General features: G+C 58.9%; 1 protein-coding gene across 1 annotated transcript in view; it reads left to right on the top strand.

Annotated features, from left to right (window-relative positions):
* Window positions 1-270: 270 nt before the first annotated feature.
* Window positions 271-19432, top strand: part of LAMC3 (laminin subunit gamma 3) — a 57527-nt gene continuing 38365 nt past the window's right edge. The window contains 5 exon segments of the mRNA XM_030292862.1: window positions 271-466; window positions 469-642; window positions 13926-14153; window positions 14156-14229; window positions 17482-17612. Of these exon segments, the coding sequence (XP_030148722.1) occupies window positions 271-466; window positions 469-642; window positions 13926-14153; window positions 14156-14229; window positions 17482-17612 (803 nt within the window).

The following is a 19432-nucleotide window of genomic DNA, read 5'->3' on the forward strand; positions in this document are numbered from 1 at the left end:
ACGTCCACCAGGTGGGGGTGAGCGCCCAGGGACGGAGCGGCCGGGAGGTGGGGGTGCCGCCCTCTCCACCCCCACCCCCACCCCTCCCCCACCCCTCTCCACCCGTCTCCACCCCTCCCCTCCCCACCCCACGCCTCTCCACCCCTCCCCACCCTGCCGTGGGTCCCGCCCGCCGCGGGAGGCGGGTCCGCGCCCACCGCAGCCCGGCCGGCCGGGCGGGCAGAACCGGGCGCGCGCGGCGGCGAGCGCGGGGCGTCGGTGCCCTTGGCCATGGCGGCTGCGGCGGTCCTGCTGGGCCTGGCGCTCCTGGCGCCGCGGGCGGCCGGCGCGGGCATGGGCGCGTGTTACGACGGCGCGGGGCGCCCGCAGCGCTGCCTGCCGGTGTTCGAGAACGCGGCGTTCGGCCGGCGCGCCGAGGCCTCGCACACGTGCGGCCGCCCGCCCGAGGACTTCTGCCCCCACGTGGGCGCGCCGGGCGCGGGGCGCAGTGCCAGCGCTGCGACGCCGACGACCCCCAGCTTCACCACGACGTCTCCTACCTCACCGACTTCCACAGCCAGGACGACAGCACCTGGTGGCAGAGCCCGTCCATGGCCTTCGGCGTACAGTACCCCACCTCGGTCAACATCACCCTCCGTCTGGGTAAGCGCCGGCTCGCCCCCGGGGCTGCCGTCCGTCCGTCCGTCCGTCGGGGTGCTCCGCGCCCCGGGCTGGCTGTAGAAGCCAGCTACGGGGGCCTCAGGACCGGGGCCGTGTCCCCACCCCAGCCTCCCGGTAGCTGGAAGGGTGGGCTGATGGGTGCCCCTCGGGGCTGGCAGGGGCGGGAAGCCACCCCGGAGCCCTTTTTTACAGAGGGGCGGACCTGGATGCAAGGAAGGTGCTCAGTAATGGTTGTCGCTCCCAGACCCAGAGCTTTGTGGTAGAGGGGGGCTGCTCTCTAGGGCAGGAGGTCGGTCATCTGGTGGATTTGGGGGGGGGGAATCATGAAGCCCTGAGGCTGTGTGTGGTCCTGGATGTATTTTGGGGGATGGGAGGGGCCAAGGCATTCACCTCCAGGAAGGTTTAGCCTCTGAACGGGAGCCAAGCTTCACCTTGCTGTTGGGTGGCTGGACTTGATCGCAAGGCTGCCTGCCCCACCCATGCCTCCCGCCGTTCAACGTCCCCTTCCCCCCCCCCCCTCCCAGAGCCAGAGCACAAGAGCCCTCAGATCCTTGGGCTCAGCTGCCCCAGTCTGGACCCAGTCCTTCGCTTCCCACTCCTACCTCGTTCAGGAATGGGAATATCCCCTCCCCCTTCAAGTCTAGCCTAATCCAGATCCGCCTTGGGCCCAGGTACTGAGCTAGGCACCTCAACTGTTGGGGGGGGGTGGTGCGGGGAGGAGGGGAGAGCACTGGTTCATACTCCCTTGTCTATGGGTTTGAAATCTCCCCAAGCTTTGAAAATTCAAGTATTTTTAGGACTCTTTTTGGCTGCTAAACCTGACCTGAGGCTATTTATAGACATTATTTATCCTGGAGTGAATATTCATACATTTTGTGAAATCTCATTCAAGTACAGCCTGTGGGGGTAAACCCAGCGGGGGTGTTCACACAATCGCGGTGTAAGGACTGCATTATCTCCCTAAACCCTTAAAAAATTCTGAATTCCAAAACACATCCCCAGCCAAGCGGTGTGGATAAGCGGTTATGGGAGAGTATCCCCAGTTTTCAGATGAGAAGACGGAGGCTCAGAGAGGTTAAGTGTTTTGCCCAAAGACACACAGCTATGAAATGACTGGAAAGGAGCGTCCATGTATATCCAAGGTCTGAGCGTAAATTTCTTTGTACGAGCTCCACCCTGAAACAGAATTGGCTCCGCCTAGCCCTGGGTGACAGCATCTTGGGGAGGGCTGGGAAATGATCTGGGAGTGACGTGGGGGATGGGGACGACCGTGAGCCCCTCAGCAGAGCGGGCCAGTTGTTGCTTGCCACCCCACGGAGTTCATTATCTGGGGCCTCGTCACCTTGCACTGGCCCCGTCAGGACTGCTAGATGGGGCTTGTCGATGGGACGGCGGCGGGGTCTCTCCCCAGGCGGGTGACAGGAAACCAGCGTGGGGAGGGAGTCTGGGGGAGCTGGCTGGCTGGAGCTGGCAGAACCCCAAGGCCACAGGGGAAGGAATCTGGAACAGGGTGGGGGCCGTGGGGGAGACACGCTGTTCCGTCACCGAGGGTGGGGGGTTGGCTGATGTGTTACATGTGTCATTGGAACGGGGGGGGGCGAGCAAGGGGCTCAGCCCGGGCTGGAACAAAGTGGGAGGGCGGGAAGCGTCCCGGGTTTGGATTTGGGGGCAGTTCCCATTGGCCGAGCGCTTGTGTGCGAGGCCCTGTGCTTGGCCGTGTGACCTTGCTGAGCTGTGTGGGGAACCCTTAGCAGCAGGGAACTTCACGCTCACATCCACACACGTCTGCTCACACTCAGATACCCGTCCACACACGCACACGCGGACACTCATGCACCCATACACACGCTCTCACCCGCTCACTCTCACCCACTCGTGCCCACACGCTCGCCCCCACACACTCTCGCCCACACGTTCACACACACACACACCACACACACCCTCCCCTGAGCCGGTGTCGTGTCACTTGGTACAGCACCAGGCATATGGGGGGGGGGGGCTGCGGAGGCGCTTAAAGAATAAAGAAGGAGGGCGCCTGGGTGGCTCAGTCGGTTGAGCGTCTGACTTCGGCTCAGGTCACGATCTCGCGGTTTGTGAGTTCGAGCCCCGCGTCGGGCTCTGTGCTGACAGCTCAGAGCCTGGAGCCTGCTTCCGATTCTGTGTCTCTCTCTCTGACCCTCCCCCGTTCATGCTCTGTCTCTCTCTGTCTCAAAAATAAATAAACGTTAAAAAAAAAAAAAAAAAGTAAAGAAGGAAGCCTGAATGAATGGCGCCTTGGCCTCCTGGGTCCTGTGCCCCTGGGCCCAGCCGCTCTGGGCTCTCATTTGTCCGCTCTCAGAGACAGAACAGAGTAGAAGTCACAGAACGAGCTTTGGACTCGGGCACAGCCCAGCCGCTCACCGGGCAAATGCTGCCACATCTTTGAGTTCACGCCGTCCCCTGCACGACGGGGCTAAGCCGGGCTGCCTCCCAGCCGCCTGGGCGCGTTCTGTGAGCTCCGGTCGGCCACGTACTTGCAGGAGCCGTGACAGTCCTTGTGTGTGGCCGGTGTCACTCTGCTGAGAACAGCTCAGGGCTGAGGTCCCCCCCCCGGGGGTGACCTCTGCCCAAGGGACTGAGAAATGCTTGCCAGGCTGGCTCCCGAAAGATGTCCTGACCCCGGGCCCTGTTGACGCGCCGGGGGCGCCCAGGGCCCCCGCCGCGGCCCCAGACTGAGCCCGTTTTGGGTTCCGTTCAAGTTTGGTTTGCGCCATGCTAAGCTGCGGATTGCATAATATCGGGGTTTTCAGGGTGTCCCCAGTGGAGGCCTCCAACCTCTCTTCCCGGCGCCCAGGCCGCCTCTGGGGGCTCTATCCCCCCCCCACCCGCTTGGGGCTCCTGGGAGGGGAGAATGGGTGGATGGCTCTGGCCTGGGGCCCCCAGAGGGAGTGGGTGAGGGGCAGGGGAGGGAGGGGAGGGCCGGTCAGCCCCGGGATGGAGGTCGCTGCTTTCCCAGCCCCCTGTGAGCTTGCAGACATCTGTTCCAAATCCCAGAGTCGCTAAGCCGAGCCTTCCTGTCTGGGATGAAAGGCAGCAGCAGGGTCTGGCGGCTCCTAGCCCTCCACCCAGGCCCAGGGAAGCAGGCAGGCTGGGGCGGGGGGTGGGGGGAGGGTGTTGGGGGGAGGTGCATGGTCCCCCGGGGATAAGAGACACTATTCGGGAGGCTCCCACCTAGTGCTAAGAGCCCCAGCCCAGCCTGAACTCCTTTGCAGGCAGGGAAACTGAGGCCCTGAATGTCAAGTCAGTTGTCCAGGGTCATGGAGCCAGTAAACGGCAGACCCTGGGGTCCCGGCCAGGCTGTGCTGCCCTCGGGAACGATAAGCGGCCAAGTCAGGCAGGTGTGAGCCTTGGCTTTTGCGGGGGCGGGGGGAGGGGGAGTCTCCCTCCTAGCTTGGACACCCTCGAGTCCCCAAGCAGACGAGCTCTGAGCCCTCAAGAGGGGGCGGTTGCAGGAATAAGGCGGGTGGGCTTCGCCTGGTCCCTCTCCAGCCTCAGGTCCGACTGCCGGTGGACAGGCTTTCTCCACGCATTCGGTCAGTTGGCTGGCCGTTTACCGAGCCTGGGCTGTCCTGGCCTTGGGGTCCTGTCTGCCGGAGGATGACGCTGATGAGGATTTATGCTCTGGGAATCCACGTGGAGTTAGCCGGCCTCGCCGAGACCTAAAGGGTGACAGGAGCTGACAAAAGAGCAAAGGACATTTCAGGTCAAGGGGACAGCACAGGGGAGCCAGGAGACCGCTCCGTGTGTTCTTGGACCCAGTGTCCTGGCTGGCCGGGGCGGAGGGGACAAGGAGACCGGGGGGCCGGGCCTGGGTGGGGGCTGGATGTCAGGAGGACCCTGCCGGCCCCTGCGGAGCCCTGAAGCCAGCTGTCTCCTGAGTTTTGGCCGCCTCGCGTCTTCCTGTCGAGGGGGAGGCCGTGTTTGCGTTGGCTGGGGCCAGTTCCGGGTGGGGGTGGGGGCAAGCCCTCCTTCCGTCTCCCTGGAGGTTCTGGCCGAAACGCTGGGCTCTGTGCAGGTCGGGGGTCAAGGCAGCAGCCTTGGTTTGCCTCCACCCGCGGAAGCACCAGCCCCCTGGGCCCACGGCCGACCCAGGGTTTGCAGGAGTGGGCTCAACGGAGCTCCTCCTGTGTGCCGGGCCCCGTGCCGGGCCCTTGGGACGCGGCAGCGGACGAGCCATTGTCTGCCCCGCTCAGCTTAGAGGTGCCCTCCTCCAGGCCGCCCCCCGCCCTTGCCCCCTTCGCAGGAGACCGCGCTGCTCTGAGGCGTGGGCTTGTGCCGATCACTCGCTCTGAGATGCAGAGGGAATGCCTGTTGTCACAGCTGCACCACGACCCTTGGCACAGACCCCCCGTGCAGGGGGGGCTCGGTAACTATCGGTCGGGTGAATGAACGGAACAGCAGCTAACATTCGGTCCTGTACGTGCTGCCTGCGTGGAACTGTTCCAGGCGCTTTGCAGGCCTTTGCTCCTAAGCCCTGTTATATGATGCCCATTCTGCCCACCCCCCCCCCAAAAAAAAATAGGAAAGGAAGGCGAGGCAGTGCGTTCGAGTCACTTGCCCGGTTCACCCGAGGGAGGTTAGAGGTTAGGTATTTTGCCCAAGGCCGCAGGGCAGGCAAGTAAGTGGTGGAGGCCAATGTGAACCCCGGCACACCACGGCCATGCCACGTTTCCTCGCTGGGAACAGGGAAGGCGAGCGCTTGAATGCGTGAGTGCCTGACTTCCCGGCAGCGTAGACCCATCCCGAACGCCTAAGCTTGTGGCATTCACAAGGGCCCCAGCCCTCCTCGTGGCCTTACTCCGGCCACCTCACCCTCCCGTCCCCCGCCCTCCCGCGTCTCCACGCCAGCCCTGCCACCAGGAATGTTCTGGCCGCGCCTACCGGAATCGCAGTGGACATTCGGGCCTCCCCTGCACCTGTCTCGTGGTCTCCCACCTGGGCGCCCTTGACTGGGCAATTTGAACATCGTCCTGAATGTCGGCCCCCGGGTGTCACGCCGGCCTCAAGCCTCGGGTCCCAAAGTAAAGGCAGTCGCGTTCACGGCAGCATGCGTCACAACAGCCAGACTGGAAGCCACCCAGGTGTCCGTGGACAGTGGAATGAATACGTGAAGCGTGGTATAGACGCGCAGTGGGCTGTTACTCAGCCTTGAAAAGGAAGGAGATTCTGACACCTGCCACAACAGGGGTGAACCTGGGGGACGACGCTGAGTGACATAAGCCAGACACAGAAGGACAAAGGCTGTATGAGTTCGCTTGTCTGAGGCCCCTAGAATAGCCTAATTCATAAAGACAGAAGGTAGAAGGGTGGGCACCAGGGGCGGGGAGGGGGAGGGAGTGGAGAGCAGTCTACGGGGTGAGGACTCTCAGTTCAGGAAGATGAAAAGAATTCTAGATGGGGGGGCGGGGGGATGGCTGCACAACAGTGTGAATATACTTACCCCTGGTGAACCGTGTGCTTAAAGATGGTTAAGACGCCAACTTTTATGTGCATTTCCAAGCACAAAGTCAAGGCATTCTCCTCCCAGCTCTCCAGGCACCAGAGCAAGAAACTTGGGTGTCCGCTGTAATTCTTCCCTCCCTCCCTGGACTTCAAGCATCGGCCAGAATTCTAGAGCGTTCTCTGGGATATCCTTCGTGTTTGCTCTCCTCTCCGTCATTTTCACTCAGCCCCCACCCCCGCCGTCACCCCCGCCATCACTTTCTGGCAGTGGTCTTGAACGCCCTGCAAACGTGTGGTTTGTTCATTTCAGCCGCATCTCAGATCAGACTGGACCTCGGGATCCTTCTTAACACACAGCCCTAAGCAATGATCCATCAGACGTAAAGCTTTTGCTCTTCCCAGGGTTAGACAACATGCTTGATGGTCTCGATCCATAGTTAGGGTTTAGACCCTTGGTCCAAAGAGGAGAAAACTGTGACAGGCCCAGCCCTCAGTCAGCCAGGCCCTCATGGTGCCTGGCATTGTGGTCGTGGGGATTCCCCAGCTCCTCACAGGACCCACGGAGCCCCAAATTGCCAAGAGCCCGGGTGGGAGAGGAAGCCGGGAACGGTGGATGACCATGAAATGGGGCCAAGCGAATCCCCCCTACCCCGTCCCCACCCCCGAGGCTGGGAGCAGCTCTCCCCACCTGGTTCTCATGCCCACAGTGGGCTGGGCAGCTTCGCCCACACATTCCCGGCTCCGCTCCCCACCCTGCCCTCTCCGGTCCCACCCCCCGGGCCACTGCTTCCCAGATGGCTCCAATTAAAAGGCTTTGTTTTGTTTCCACTTTCCCAAAATAAGCCTCTCTGTTCCGAGCTCATTCTGCTTGGTCAGTGCCGGATGTGGGCCGGTTGGTTTGGGGACTGCTCTGGTGTCAGTCCTGATGGGCTTCATGTCCCAGCTGGCTGGAGGGGACATGGCTTGGTGCTCGTGGTGCCGGTCTGGGCAGCCTCTGCGGTCGTCGTGGGTACCCGCGCCCCTTTCCCGGACAGCCCCTTCTGTCCGAGCACCCACAGATTACTGAACAGGTGGTGGCCTCGTTCGGGGCAGTGACTCTGGGGACAGACGAACCCGCAGTCGAGTAGAGAGAGACTCAGCTATTTTCTGCATGAGGTGGGGCGAGTCCCTTTCTCCTGCCCAAGCCTCAGGCTCCTTGTTAGCAAAACACGTGCAGTGATGAAACCGGGGATCTCAGCCGTACGGTATGAGTAAAGCATGGAGCATGGTGCCCGGCATACAGGAGGTGCTCACTAAACGCTGGCTGTTGTTAAACAGACACGTCCAGGGGTCGCAGCTTGCGATATCAGTGGCCTTGTCAGGCCTGCCTGTCTCAACTCACTCACTGGATCATAAACTCCTTGAAGGTATAAATGATGCTTTGTCTTTACCTGCTCATGGCACGCATTTATTGAGCACCTACTGTGCACCGGGCACTGTGCTCAGCTGTAAGGATTCCCATCCCCTGCCCCAGAGGGTCACAGACTAGTGGAGAGATGGGCAGGTCTTTCCAGAACAGGATAAAGAAGCCCAGGGAGGCTGGGGGAGCACTGATGAGCCATCCAAACCCTCAGCTCTAGGGGTGAGTAGCCATCGGCCGGGGATGGTGGGAAGAAGGGCATTCCACCTCAGGCTGCGGTTGGGGCATGTGGTCAGTCGGCTGAGCCAGAGGGATGAGCAGAGGGAGCAGAGGGGTGCAGGGGAGCCAGCCAGGTAAGGAGCCGGGAGAACAGCATGCAGGCAGAGGGAACAGCCTATTGGGCTGCTAGGAGGTGAGATCTGTGTGCTCCCAAGCAGTGTTGTCCCCGGTGAAGGGTTGCGGATGACATTCTGGCCCAGTTTTCCTGAAGGGGACACACGTCTCCTAACCACCCTGAAGCCTCGTCATCCCCTGGAGCTCGCAAGGGTGCAGGCTAAAGCTGCACGTTTAATTCTTTGTCGCTGTTTAGAAGATCTCGGGGCCGCTTCCTTCCCCAGCCTTCGGGTTGCCTTTGGCAGAAACCTTTTCATCACAAAGCTGGGATTAAGTTGTTTTTCTTGGCCCTTCTAATTAACTCTTGTAACAGAAAGTCCCTGCCGAGTCTCTGTGATGTTCCCGTGTCTCCTCTCACCTCCCGGCCTGGCAAGGAAGAGGAAAAGCCGTGATGTTTCCTATGCGTGATGTTTCCCCCTCGCATGAGATCCCAGTGACTGCCTTTTTCCAATCACGCGTCTAGCTGCCAGCTACCTTTTAAGTGGCTCCAGGCTCCCCTCCCGCGAGGTGTCTGGCTGCTAGATGTTTACGGAGGAGTCTGGGCCGTCAGACCCGCAGCGGCCTCCACCCGTGCTTTCGTGAAAGCCACATCTGGGCTAAGTCCCTGCCTGGTCCCGGAGCCTGAAGCCTACCCGGCACAGAAGCGGCCACCAGACGCTCACTCGGTTTGCGACACATGCTTTCTTCTCAGGCACTTGGAGTTAGGATGCCCAGCTGTGCTGTAGCAGAACTTTGAAAAACGTTTTGAAACAGAACACGGCAAGGTGGTTGCTTTGCAAAAAAAAAAAAAAAAAAAAAAAAAAAAAAAATTATGTGTTTTCTCCAGTTTTTAAATTAGACCAAGCTTTTTTAAAAAATTTTTTTATTGTTAAAAATGTTTTTTAATGTTTATTTATTGTTGAGAGAGAGAGACAGAACGTGAGCTGGGGAAGGGCAGAGAGAGAGGGAGACACAGATTCCGAAGCAGGCTCCAGGCTCCGAGCTGTCTGTCAGCACGGAGCCCGACGCGGGGCTCGAACTCACGAACCGTGAGATCGCGACCTGAGCCGAAGTCGGACGTTTAACAGAAGGAGCCACCCAGGCGCCCCTAGAGCAAGCTTTGCCAGAGAAAATCAGGAAAACGTAGAAGAGTTAAAAAGGAGAACAGTCACTCACAGCCCTCTGGCCTGAGGACGGCCACACTTACTCGTCTGACGTCTCTCTCTCCTGCCTGTTCTTTGGGGGATTTTGTTTTATTTATTTTTTTTTTCAACGTTTATTTATTTTTGGGACAGAGAGAGACAGAGCATGAACGGGGGAGGGGCAGAGAGAGAGGGAGACACAGAATTGGAAACAGGCTCCAGGCTCCGAGCCATCAGCCCAGAGCCTGACGCGGGGCTCGAACTCCCGGACTGCGAGATCGTGACCTGGCTGAAGTCGGACGCTTAACCGACTGCGCCACCCAGGCGCCCCTTTGGGGGATTTTAAAATGCAATCTGAGGATTCCGAGCATATGATTCCGTGTCTTACTAGTCAACATTTTGGCTTAAACTTTTCCCCGTGTATTACAAGCTCGCTGTCAGCTGTTTCTATGGCTTCGGTCACCCTGCGAAATGACATCGCGTCGTTTATTGGGCCCTGACGGTTCCCGTTTGTCTCCCGTTCTAAGAAACGCCGGGATGAACATTTCATGCGTCGAGGCTCCTTTTCTTGTTTGAATTCCCCAAAGCGGATGGTTTTCCCAGAGGCAAGGGATATTTTCATGGCACCGCATCCCATCCGTCCCACCAAACTGCCTTTTCAAAGAGCTTGTGTATGTAGATACGTTCCCCACCCTTTCTTTTATTGTGCCGAACACACACGACAAGCACATCTGTGTTGTGCGACCGTCACCGCCGTGCGTCAGTTTCTGCTAAACTGAAAGTCTGTCCCCGTTGTACGCTGACCCCTCGCCACGTCTCCCCCGACCCCGGCTTCTGGCCCCCACCGCCCTCCTTCCCGTGTCTATGAACTTGACGGCTCATATCTGGTGGAATCATAGTATGTGTCTTGGGTGACTGGCGTATTTCACTCAGCATGATGTCCTCAGGGTCCGTCCAAGTTGTAATTAACATGTGTGAGGATTTCCTTCCTTTTCAAGGCGGCATAATGTTGGTGTGGATAGACCACGCTTTGTTTATCCGTCACCCACCGGTGGACACGCGGGTTTTCTTTTTACCTTCTGGCTATTGTGAATCGTGCCACTGTGAGTTCGGTGTGCAGATATCTGTTTGAATCCATGCTTTCCGTTCTTTGGGATATATACCCACATCGCTGGATTGTACGGAAATATCCCGTCGTGAGTACTTTTTCGTAGCGAGTACCCCATTGTACGTTCCCATAAGCCACGCACGAGGTTTCAGTTTCTCCACGTCCTCGCCGACACCTGTTAATGTGTGTTTTTTTGCCCTCTAATTGTGGCCATCCTAATGGATGTGAGGTCCCATTCTTAAAAATAGACGTAACAGCTTTAGGGAGATATAATTCATCATATAATTCACCCATTTGTTAAATTTTTTTTTAATGGTTATTTATTTTTGAGAGAGAGAGAGAGACGGAGTGTGAGCAGGGGAGGGGCAGAGAGAGAAGGAGACCCAGAATCGGAAGCAGGCTCCAGGCTCCGAGCTGTCACCGCAGAGCCCGATGCGGGGCTCAAACCTCTGAACCATGAGATCGTGACCCGAGCAGAACTGACTCCGCCGACTGAGCCACCCAGGCGCCCCTCAACCCACCCATTTGAACTGTACAATTCAGGGGCGCCTGGGTGACTCAGTTGGTTCAGCGTCCAACTCTTGATCTCAGCTCAGGTCTTGACCTCAGGGTCGTGAGTTCAAGCCCCACACAGGGCTCCGTGCCAGGTATGAAGCCTCCTTAAAATATACGTAAATAACATAAAGTGTGCAGTTCAGTGGCTTTTAGTCTGTTCATAGAGAGGCCCCATCCCCACCGTCACTCTGGGAGCATTTCATCACCCCTAAAAAACGCTGTACCCATTCGCAGTGTCCCCCAGTCTCCACTTCTCCCCCTCCACCCTGACAACCATAAATCTACTCTCTGCCTTTACCTATTCAGGACATTCAGTAGAAGGGGAATCTTACAGCGTGTTGTCTTTTGTGATTAGCCTCTTTCGTTTACCATACTGTTTCTGAGGCTTCTCCACGCCACGGCGTATTATCAGAACGTCATTTCCCTTTTGTTACCAAGTCATGTTCCATTGTGTGACACGGCACATTTTATTGATTCATTTATCAGCTGACAAACATTTGAGTCGTTTCCACTCTTTGGCTGTTATGAGTAATGCTGTGGTGAACATCGTGCGCGTTTGTGTAGACATGTGTTTTCATTTTGCTGGGGTGCACGCCCAGGGGTGGGACGGCTGCGTCATACGGTATTTCCGTGTTACCCTTCTGAGGACCCATCAGGCTGTCCTTCCGCAGCAGCCGCCATCTTGCGTTGCCACCAGCCGTGTGGGAGGGTCCCAGTGTCTCCAGCCCTTTGTCACCACTTGTTACTATCGGTGTTGATTATCGCCTTCCCAGTGCGTGTGGTCACTCGTTATGGTTTTGATTTGCGTGTCCCTGACGGCTGGTGACGGTGAGCCTCTGCTCATGTGCTTATTGGCCATTTGCATATCTTTGGAGAAATGTATTTACATCCTTTGCCCCCTTTTTGTTAAATTGGGCTATTTGATTTTTTTATGGTTGAGTTGTAAGGATCGCTTACGTATTCTAGGTAAATCCCTTATCAGATATAAAACTGGCAATATCTTCTCCCATCCTGTGGGTTTCCGTTTTCTCAAGTGTCTGCAGAAACACAGACACTTTTGACTTTGCTCAAGTCCACTGTGTCCATTTTTGCTTCTGTCACTTGTGCTTGTGGTGTCACATCTAAGAAGGCTTTGCCCAGCCCAAGTCACAAAGATGTGCCGCTGTGTTTTCTTCTAAGAGTTTTATAGTTTTAGCACTTACATGGGACCAACGTGTATCTTTTTTTATGTTTATTTTTTTTATTTTGAGAGAGAGAGAGAGAGAGAGAGAGCGCATGAGCAGGGGAGGGGCAGAGAGAGAATCTCAAGCAGTGCAGACCCTGATGCAGGGCTTGAACTCACGGAGCATGAGATCATGACCTTAGCCTAAACCGAAGAGTCAGACGCTCAACCGACTGAGCCACCCGGGCGCCCCCATAGGACCAACGTATTTAAGCAGAGGACTGTAGTGATGTCTCCTCGGTGGGGAAGACTGCAGGCAGCCAGGCGGGCCTCACGGAGCATCTGGGACCCCGGGCAGAGGGAAGAAAGCAGATTGGGAAGGAAGAGAGGACACACTCGTGCTGCTCCCGGGGGTGGGTGGCCACCAGCGATGGTAGGACCTGTGGCCATTGGTCCATCTGTTTATACGTGCGTAGACCCTCCTGGGTGCCTGCCGGGTGTTGGCGCTTTGTGAGGCACTGGGGTGGCCAAGTTTAAAGAAGACAGGGCATGTGCTAGTCTTGAGCTCTATCCAGTGAGGGATGCAGGTTGGTGAGATGAGCAGGGAGAGACAGAGCACGTCGTAGTCAATGTGATACCCAGGTATTGTGTGGTGACCCCGTCCCTAGCGGGGGGGGGGATGTGCGGGGGGGGGGTGGGTGGCTAAATGTAGGAAGGCTCTGTCAGGAGGGGCACCCGTGTGGAGGCCTGTAGGAGGGGAGTGGTGAGCACGTGGCGACATCTGGGCAGCAGGGAAATCACCTTCGAAATCAGCCCTTGATTTCCCGCCTGTTTTGCACTTACACACGCACTTGGTTTAGAGGGGCCAATGCTCAGTGAACTGTGGAGGCCGCCGCCCCCTCCCCCAACTCACCCAGCCCGGCCCCCTGCCCCGGAAGTGAGTTCTGTCCCTTCCTTCCTATCCCCCAGCAGTACTTGGTTCTTCTGTGCTTAGCACTGCTCGCTGACCGCCCCCCCCGCCCCCCGCGCCGAGGACAGATGAACACGTAGGGACCCTTCCCTCCCTGTCCCCTCGGCACCCCACTCACAGCCCTCCTGCCCATCCCGGCCTCCAGTACAGCGCGGAGTCATTGTGGGAGGTCTGGGTTCATCGTTGTGGGTACTCCTGGGGCACGATGGTGGGAACTGGGCAGGGCGGGGGCCGAAGCGCGAAGCTTGAAGCCCCCCATCTTGGTGTCGGCAGCGTGGGAGAGGGGAGCAGGGCTAAAGCTGGTGGGGGAGGAGGCAGTGGGGGAGGGGATGAGCGGGGGGGCCAAGGAGCAGCCCAGGAGTGGGACCTAGGAGGGTGGGCTGCGTGGAGGCCTGGGGACTCCCCCCCGCCGCCCAGGAAGTAAGGCAAGGCCGGGTCCCCTGGCTGTGGCCACGGAGGGCTGTCGGTGAGGTAGCTTTGCAGGAGCAGTTTTCTATGGAGAGGCCCACAGAAGTTGAATTGCAGCGGACTGGGGCCTGAGTTGGGAGTTGAGGCCATGGGGCCAAGCAGATGGAGACTTCTCTAGAGAAATTTGGGCCAGAAGACAAGTTCAATGGACACTGGAAGAAGAGAGGGACCTGGAGGGTGGCATTAGGGTTCGAGGGAGTCGGGACACGGTCTGGGGAGGAATGAGCCCAAAGGCACAGGCGGAAGGGTTGGTTCTCCTGGGGTGTAGCAAAAGAAACAACTTTCTGATGGTCAAGTAGGCTTCTGCAGAATGTGGCAGCGTCCCATTGCTGGAGCTATTTGGACAAAAAGGGTTGGCTGCTTCTCGGGGGTGTTATAATGCAGCTTCTCGCGCAGGGAGGCAAGGTGGCCTAAGTAAGGGACAGCAGATGCCTAGGAAGTATGCCAGAATTGTGCTCTCTGCTCAGTGCCCCTGACAGACGTCGCGTCTCCGTCGTGGCCCAACCCACCCGAGATCGTTTACACAGCCTTGCGCTGCTGCTCTCCCTGGACCGGGACCGCGACCCTCCCTTCCTTCCGTAAAATGGGCCCGTGTCTCCCTACCGCAGGGAAAGCCTACGAGATCACCTACGTGAGGCTGAAGTTCCACACCAGTCGCCCCGAGAGCTTTGCCATCTACAAGCGCACCCACGCGGGCAGCCCGTGGGAACCCTACCAGTACTACAGTGCCTCCTGCCAGAGAACCTACGGCAGGCCCGAGGGCCACCACCTGCGCCCCGGTGAGGACGAGCGCGTGGCCTTCTGCACCTCCGAGTTCAGTGACATCTCCCCGCTGAGCGGGGCAACGTGGCCTTCTCCACCCTGGAGGGCCGGCCCAGCGCTTACAACTTCGAGGAGAGCCCCGTGTTGCAGGTCAGAGAGGAGCAGGGCTCGGGCAGGGGGGATGCCCAGGCCTGGGGGGGGGGGTTGCACAAGGGAAAGTGGGAAATAAAAGGACACAGGGGCACCTGGGTGGCTCAGTCGGTGAAGCGTCCGACTCTCGGTTTCGGCTCAGGTCGTGATCCCGCGGATCGTGAGTTCGAGCCCCGCGCCGGGCTCCGTGCTGACAGTGTAGAGCCTGCTTGGGATTCTCTGTCTCCCTCTCTCTCTGCCCCTCCCCTGCTCACTCTGTCTCTCTGTCTCTCTCTCTCTCTCTCAAAAATAAATAAACAGTAAAAAATATTTTGAATTAAAAACAAAAAAAAAGAAAACAAAAACGTGGAAAGAACACGAATTTGGGAACCATAGAGTCCCGGTTCTGTGCTCTCCAGAAGATTCTGCAGTGACAGAAGTGGTCTCCAACTGTACCTTCCAATGGCAGCCGCTAGCCATGAGACTAGCCTGGCCGAGGAACTGAATTTTAAGTCTTATTTCATGTTAATGAATTTAATTGAAAGAGCCTCGTGTAGACGGTCAACTATACTGTGGTCAGCACAGTGCTTGGCACGTAAGAGGTGCTCAGTCTCGCTCTGAAGGTAATTCTCGTCCTCATGGCGAGGGATAGCAGGCCCGTAGCTGTGTCCGTTCACCCAGGACCCCCCTACCCCCAACCGTCCAGCCCTCCTGGACGTCCACACCCCCCCTCAGGTTGGTGGCTGTCCCAGTATTGGCACCCACGCATGTCCATGTTCCTGTGTGTCCCTGACCTTTCACCTACAGACGCGGTGGCCTGCTCGATGTTTGTGGGCGTTGGACAGCCCTCCAGTCCCTTCCCTGAGTTTTCTGTGCTGAGGAAACACTGCTGGCCCTTCCCCCCACCCCCGACAGATCCAGAACATTCCTTTTGCCGGTCAGAGATAACAAGGGGGCCAGGGTTAGCATCCTGTTTCTTTCTAGAGGGAACACGTAGGCCCAGAAAGGAGCCGTGTCCCTGCCCTGGCTGCCCAGCCCAAGAGGACATGGAATCGGCTGGCTCAAGTCCCTAAGACCACCCTCAGGTTCAGTGGTTCGCTTGAAGGGCTCCCAGAATGCGGGACAGCCGCTAAGCACCCAGTGACGAGAGGCGCCCGGGGCAGGGTCCGGGAGGGACCTCTCCCGTAGTCGTGGGGACGGCACTTACTTCCCCGCAGCGATGCGACTGCACAGAGTACTGCCACCCAGGGAGACTTGGGTTACCCGGGACTCCAGGGTTTTTTCTGGGGGTCGGTCGCATAGACGCGGCCAACCGCCTCCCGCTCGCCCAGAGGTCAGGCTGAGCTTGTGTGGCCCGAGGCACCCCCATAAACCAGTTGTTAGCAGAGACTATCTGGAGTGGCCCAAGACCCCAGGCGAACAGAGACATTCTTATCAAGCAGGGCATTCTGGGGGCTTAGAGATGATCTCCCAGGAGCCGGGGCAAAGGCCAGACCTCTGTTTGGGCAAGGCTACATAACGGGACTGAATCGCATGCCCAGATGCCCAAGCTCTGCTTACCTCGTGAAAAACGTTCTTATGTCATCATCGTGATTCTGTGTAAAATGACTTTCTTCTGCCCGAGGCTCCACGTTCTGTAGATTACAAATTATTAGCCAAGGTCATCTGAATCCAAGCAGGGGGCTGGGCCCCTGTTCCTGTGTCCCAGCCATCACGCCGGAGCAGAGGCTCAGGCTGACTCCCTTCCCTGACATGTTGTCTTGTGTGGGCTGGACGTTGTCCCCGACGGAGAAGCAACCTCTTCGGGAAGCCGTCACCCCCCCTCCCCCCCCCCCCCCCCCCGCTGCTCCCAGGTGGACACCAGGGTCGGAGAAGACAACGAAAGGCAAGCCCACGTTGCCCTTCTGGCCCGTCCTCCCCTCTGGGCACATCTGAGATGGTGCTTCCTCTGAGGATTGGAGCATTTGGGGGCGGGAAGTAAGGAAGAATGTGTCCGCATGGCTGCTGGGTCTTGGGTCCCTCTGTTCCCCATAAGGGACCAAGGACCTCGGAGAGAAGGCTGACTTGGCACATTTGGGCCAGATCCCTGAATGCACACTGACATTGGCAAAGTGGTTCGTGGAGTGACGGGCACTTACAGACTCCGCTCAGTGCTGAGGCTCCCACTGAAGTCTTCCAGTGAGAGACCCTCTCTCCCCAGCAGAAACATCCTTGGGCAGAGGCCCTGGGTCCCAGGCAGCGGGCTGGCAAACGGCTGAGCTCAGGGGGGCGGGGGGCAGCAGAGACCTGCGGGGCCACGTCACGCTGGGGCCCGAAGACAGACTTTGCCAGGAGTTCGTTTCTGCCCTGATGGGCCTGATTGCTAAACCAGGAGCTCCTGGGCTGAATTAAAATGTTGATTAAAATTCAGCCGGAGCTGCCTCTGTGTACCTCTGATTATAACAGCAGGCGGATGAAAATGTCAGCCTTCACGTGGGCTCTCCCCCACCTCCCTGCCGTGCTCTTCTAGGGAGACGGTGTCATTCAGCGATCAGCTAGTATTTACTGAGTACGGCTACGTGCCAGGCAGAGCCTGGGGGCTGGGGGTGCCGGGAGCACAAGGGGCCCCAAGTCCCTGCTCTCGCAGCGCTCACATTCTGGTGGGACAGATGTCACCTGGGGCAGGTGTCTTGCCTGGGGGAGCCTGAGCATAGGAGAACCCTAGAAGCTAGGACCTGCCCCACATCCGGCCCAGCCGCGTGACAAGAAGGGCCCTGGGACACGTCCTCCCTCCGCCAACCTCTAGGATGGGGGTGTAGAAGCCGCTGGACGGCGTTAAGTGAGCTGCACGACAAGTTATAGGATGGGCTGCTTCGCCCTGCCCGGCCCCCCCCCCCACCCCCAGCACCTCTGAGCATGTGCCAGACTCTGTGCCCTGCTGCTGACGCTGGCCGGCCTCCTCCAGACACCCTCGTGAGGTCCGCCCAATTCCCTGTCCCCATTTTACAGATGGGAACACGGAGCCTCCGAGATGTTGAGCAACCTCCCAAAATTGCACAGCCAGTGAGTGGCCCGGCGCCCAGACTGGCAGGACCCCAAAGCCCACGCTCCTTACTTCCTCACTGTTCTTGGAGTTTGTCTAAGCTTGGCTTGTCCCTCGGTCCCAGGAGACCCACCCCCCCCCCCAGGGCAGCCGGCTGGACCTTCAGGCAGAACAGGGTGAAAGTAAATACCCAGGGGCCCGCTGATGCCTTCCCTCCTCCCCAACCTTGTTCCCCACCCCCGCCCCCCCAGGAGTGGGTCACCAGCACCGAGCTACTCATCTCCCTGGACCGGCTCAACACGTTCGGGGATGACATCTTCAAGGACCCCAAGGTGTTGCAGTCCTACTACTATGCCGTGTCTGACTTCTCCGTGGGCGGCAGGTAGGTGGAAGGCAGCTTGGCGGGGCCCCAGGACCCTGGCCATGGGGCACAAGGTAACGACCATGAGGGAGTCACCCGGGGGCTGCTGTGCGGGGTAGAGAAACCCCTTGAGATGCCTCTGGGCATCTGGGGAGACAGAGGAAGCAGATCCTGGTCCTCTGGACCCGGCATTCAAGGCCTTGGTGGCCCAGCTGCATCCCAATTCCTGCTTTTCTCCCTCAGCTATGTTTCCACCACCATGCGCAGGACCTTCCAGACCTTTGCACCTGCTGTTCCCTCTCCGAGCAGATGCTTGCCTTATGTGTGTCCCCTCTCTGCTGTGGGAACTGCCGGGCTCTGCTGTCTGGGCCCTCGGTGCCGGCTCCTGCTCTGGTGATCGGTACCTGCTCTGGTTTGTCTAAGCATCTCCCCTCTCTGAGAAGCAGGGCAGAGGCCTCGTCTCTCTCAGCATTCTCGGCCTGTCGCCCATGCGGCCGTGGGTACGGATCCGGGGGAGACGCAAAGGGTGTCTTTGGCATGAAAGCTCAGGGGCTTCCTTCCTGGAAAGGGACGAAGAGACAGAGGTGTTCCTGCCCCAACGTCAAGGGGGCGGCGGACAGCAATCAGGTTACTGTCTCCGACACACAGCACGCTCCAGAATAACGGGAATGGGGGCCCGGGCAGGGCGTGCTGGCGGTCAGGGAGACTGCTGCGTAGACGGGGCCCGGCCAAGGTTGGGGGAGGCCGGCATCCTGGGCAGAAGGGCCCGGCGTGTGCCAGCCCGGGAGGCGAGGCTGGAAGATGGTCGGGACCGTGGGCCGAGTTCATTCACGTGCCGCAGGCCGCGGGGTGCTCTCGAAGGATTTGGCCAGGGTGGTCACGGGGCTTTAAAAGGCCCCAGCCCCCCCCAGCCCCACCCCTGACATTGCGTGGGGACGGAGAAGAGGAGAGAGAGAAGACATGCGATGTTAGAAAGTGGCCGTGGGAGGGAGGCCGAGTAAGGCAGGGAGAAGCAGCATGTGGGTCCACGAGGTATTTAGGATAGGAAGTCCGCGTGCTCTGGGTGGGGTGGGGAATGGCCCATGTGGGGGGGAAACAAGGGGCTTCTGTAGTTCAGGGATGCTTGGGGGCATTGAGAGAGGTGGAGAAGTCCAGGAAGGGGACACGGGCCCTGGCCTGTGCAGGGCTGGGCTGGGAGCAAAGGGGCAGTGGAGGTGTCCGGGAGGGCCCCTCTGTTCCTCCTCCCCCGTCACCCCTGCACTTGATTCGGGTCAAACCACCCCGGGGGAGGGGCTCCAAGGATGGCGGGCGGTGGCGAGCTCCAGCGCCTGCTGTCGGGGGGCTTCAGGCCAGAGAACATCTGGGTCCCAGATGCCAGAGCCGGACCACCCTCGGGCCTGCAGCTGGCCGGGGGGCAGGTGGGCCAGCGGCATCCCACCCACAACGGCCTACAGGAATTTCACTCCTTCCCTTGGAGTCTGAGAGCTTCATGGGGGAGGGCGGTGTCTGCAGACCCCCGTGGGGACGGGGGGGGTCCCTTGTCCCAAGACTGAGGATCCTTGTCTCTCGAGACTCGTATCCACGTCACCCCCGCCAGAAATGCTGGGCCGTTACCTGCCTCCCCTGGGCTCCCATGGAGGAAACAATGCCCTGTGCCTGTCCACGCCCTGTGTCCCCAAAGTAAAAAAAAACAAAACAAACACTGGGGGTGCAAGCAATGGTCGGCGATTTCTTCATACCCACTGAGGGCAGAGCGTGGAACACAGCTTATGGGAGCCACCAAGTGGCCATGGTGTGGCGTCCAGGAGCCCGGAGTCTGCACACCGTAGGATAGGGCTCCC

This window comes from Lynx canadensis, chromosome D4 (genome assembly GCF_007474595.2).
Source record: "Lynx canadensis isolate LIC74 chromosome D4, mLynCan4.pri.v2, whole genome shotgun sequence".
Lineage (NCBI taxonomy): Eukaryota > Metazoa > Chordata > Mammalia > Carnivora > Felidae > Lynx > Lynx canadensis.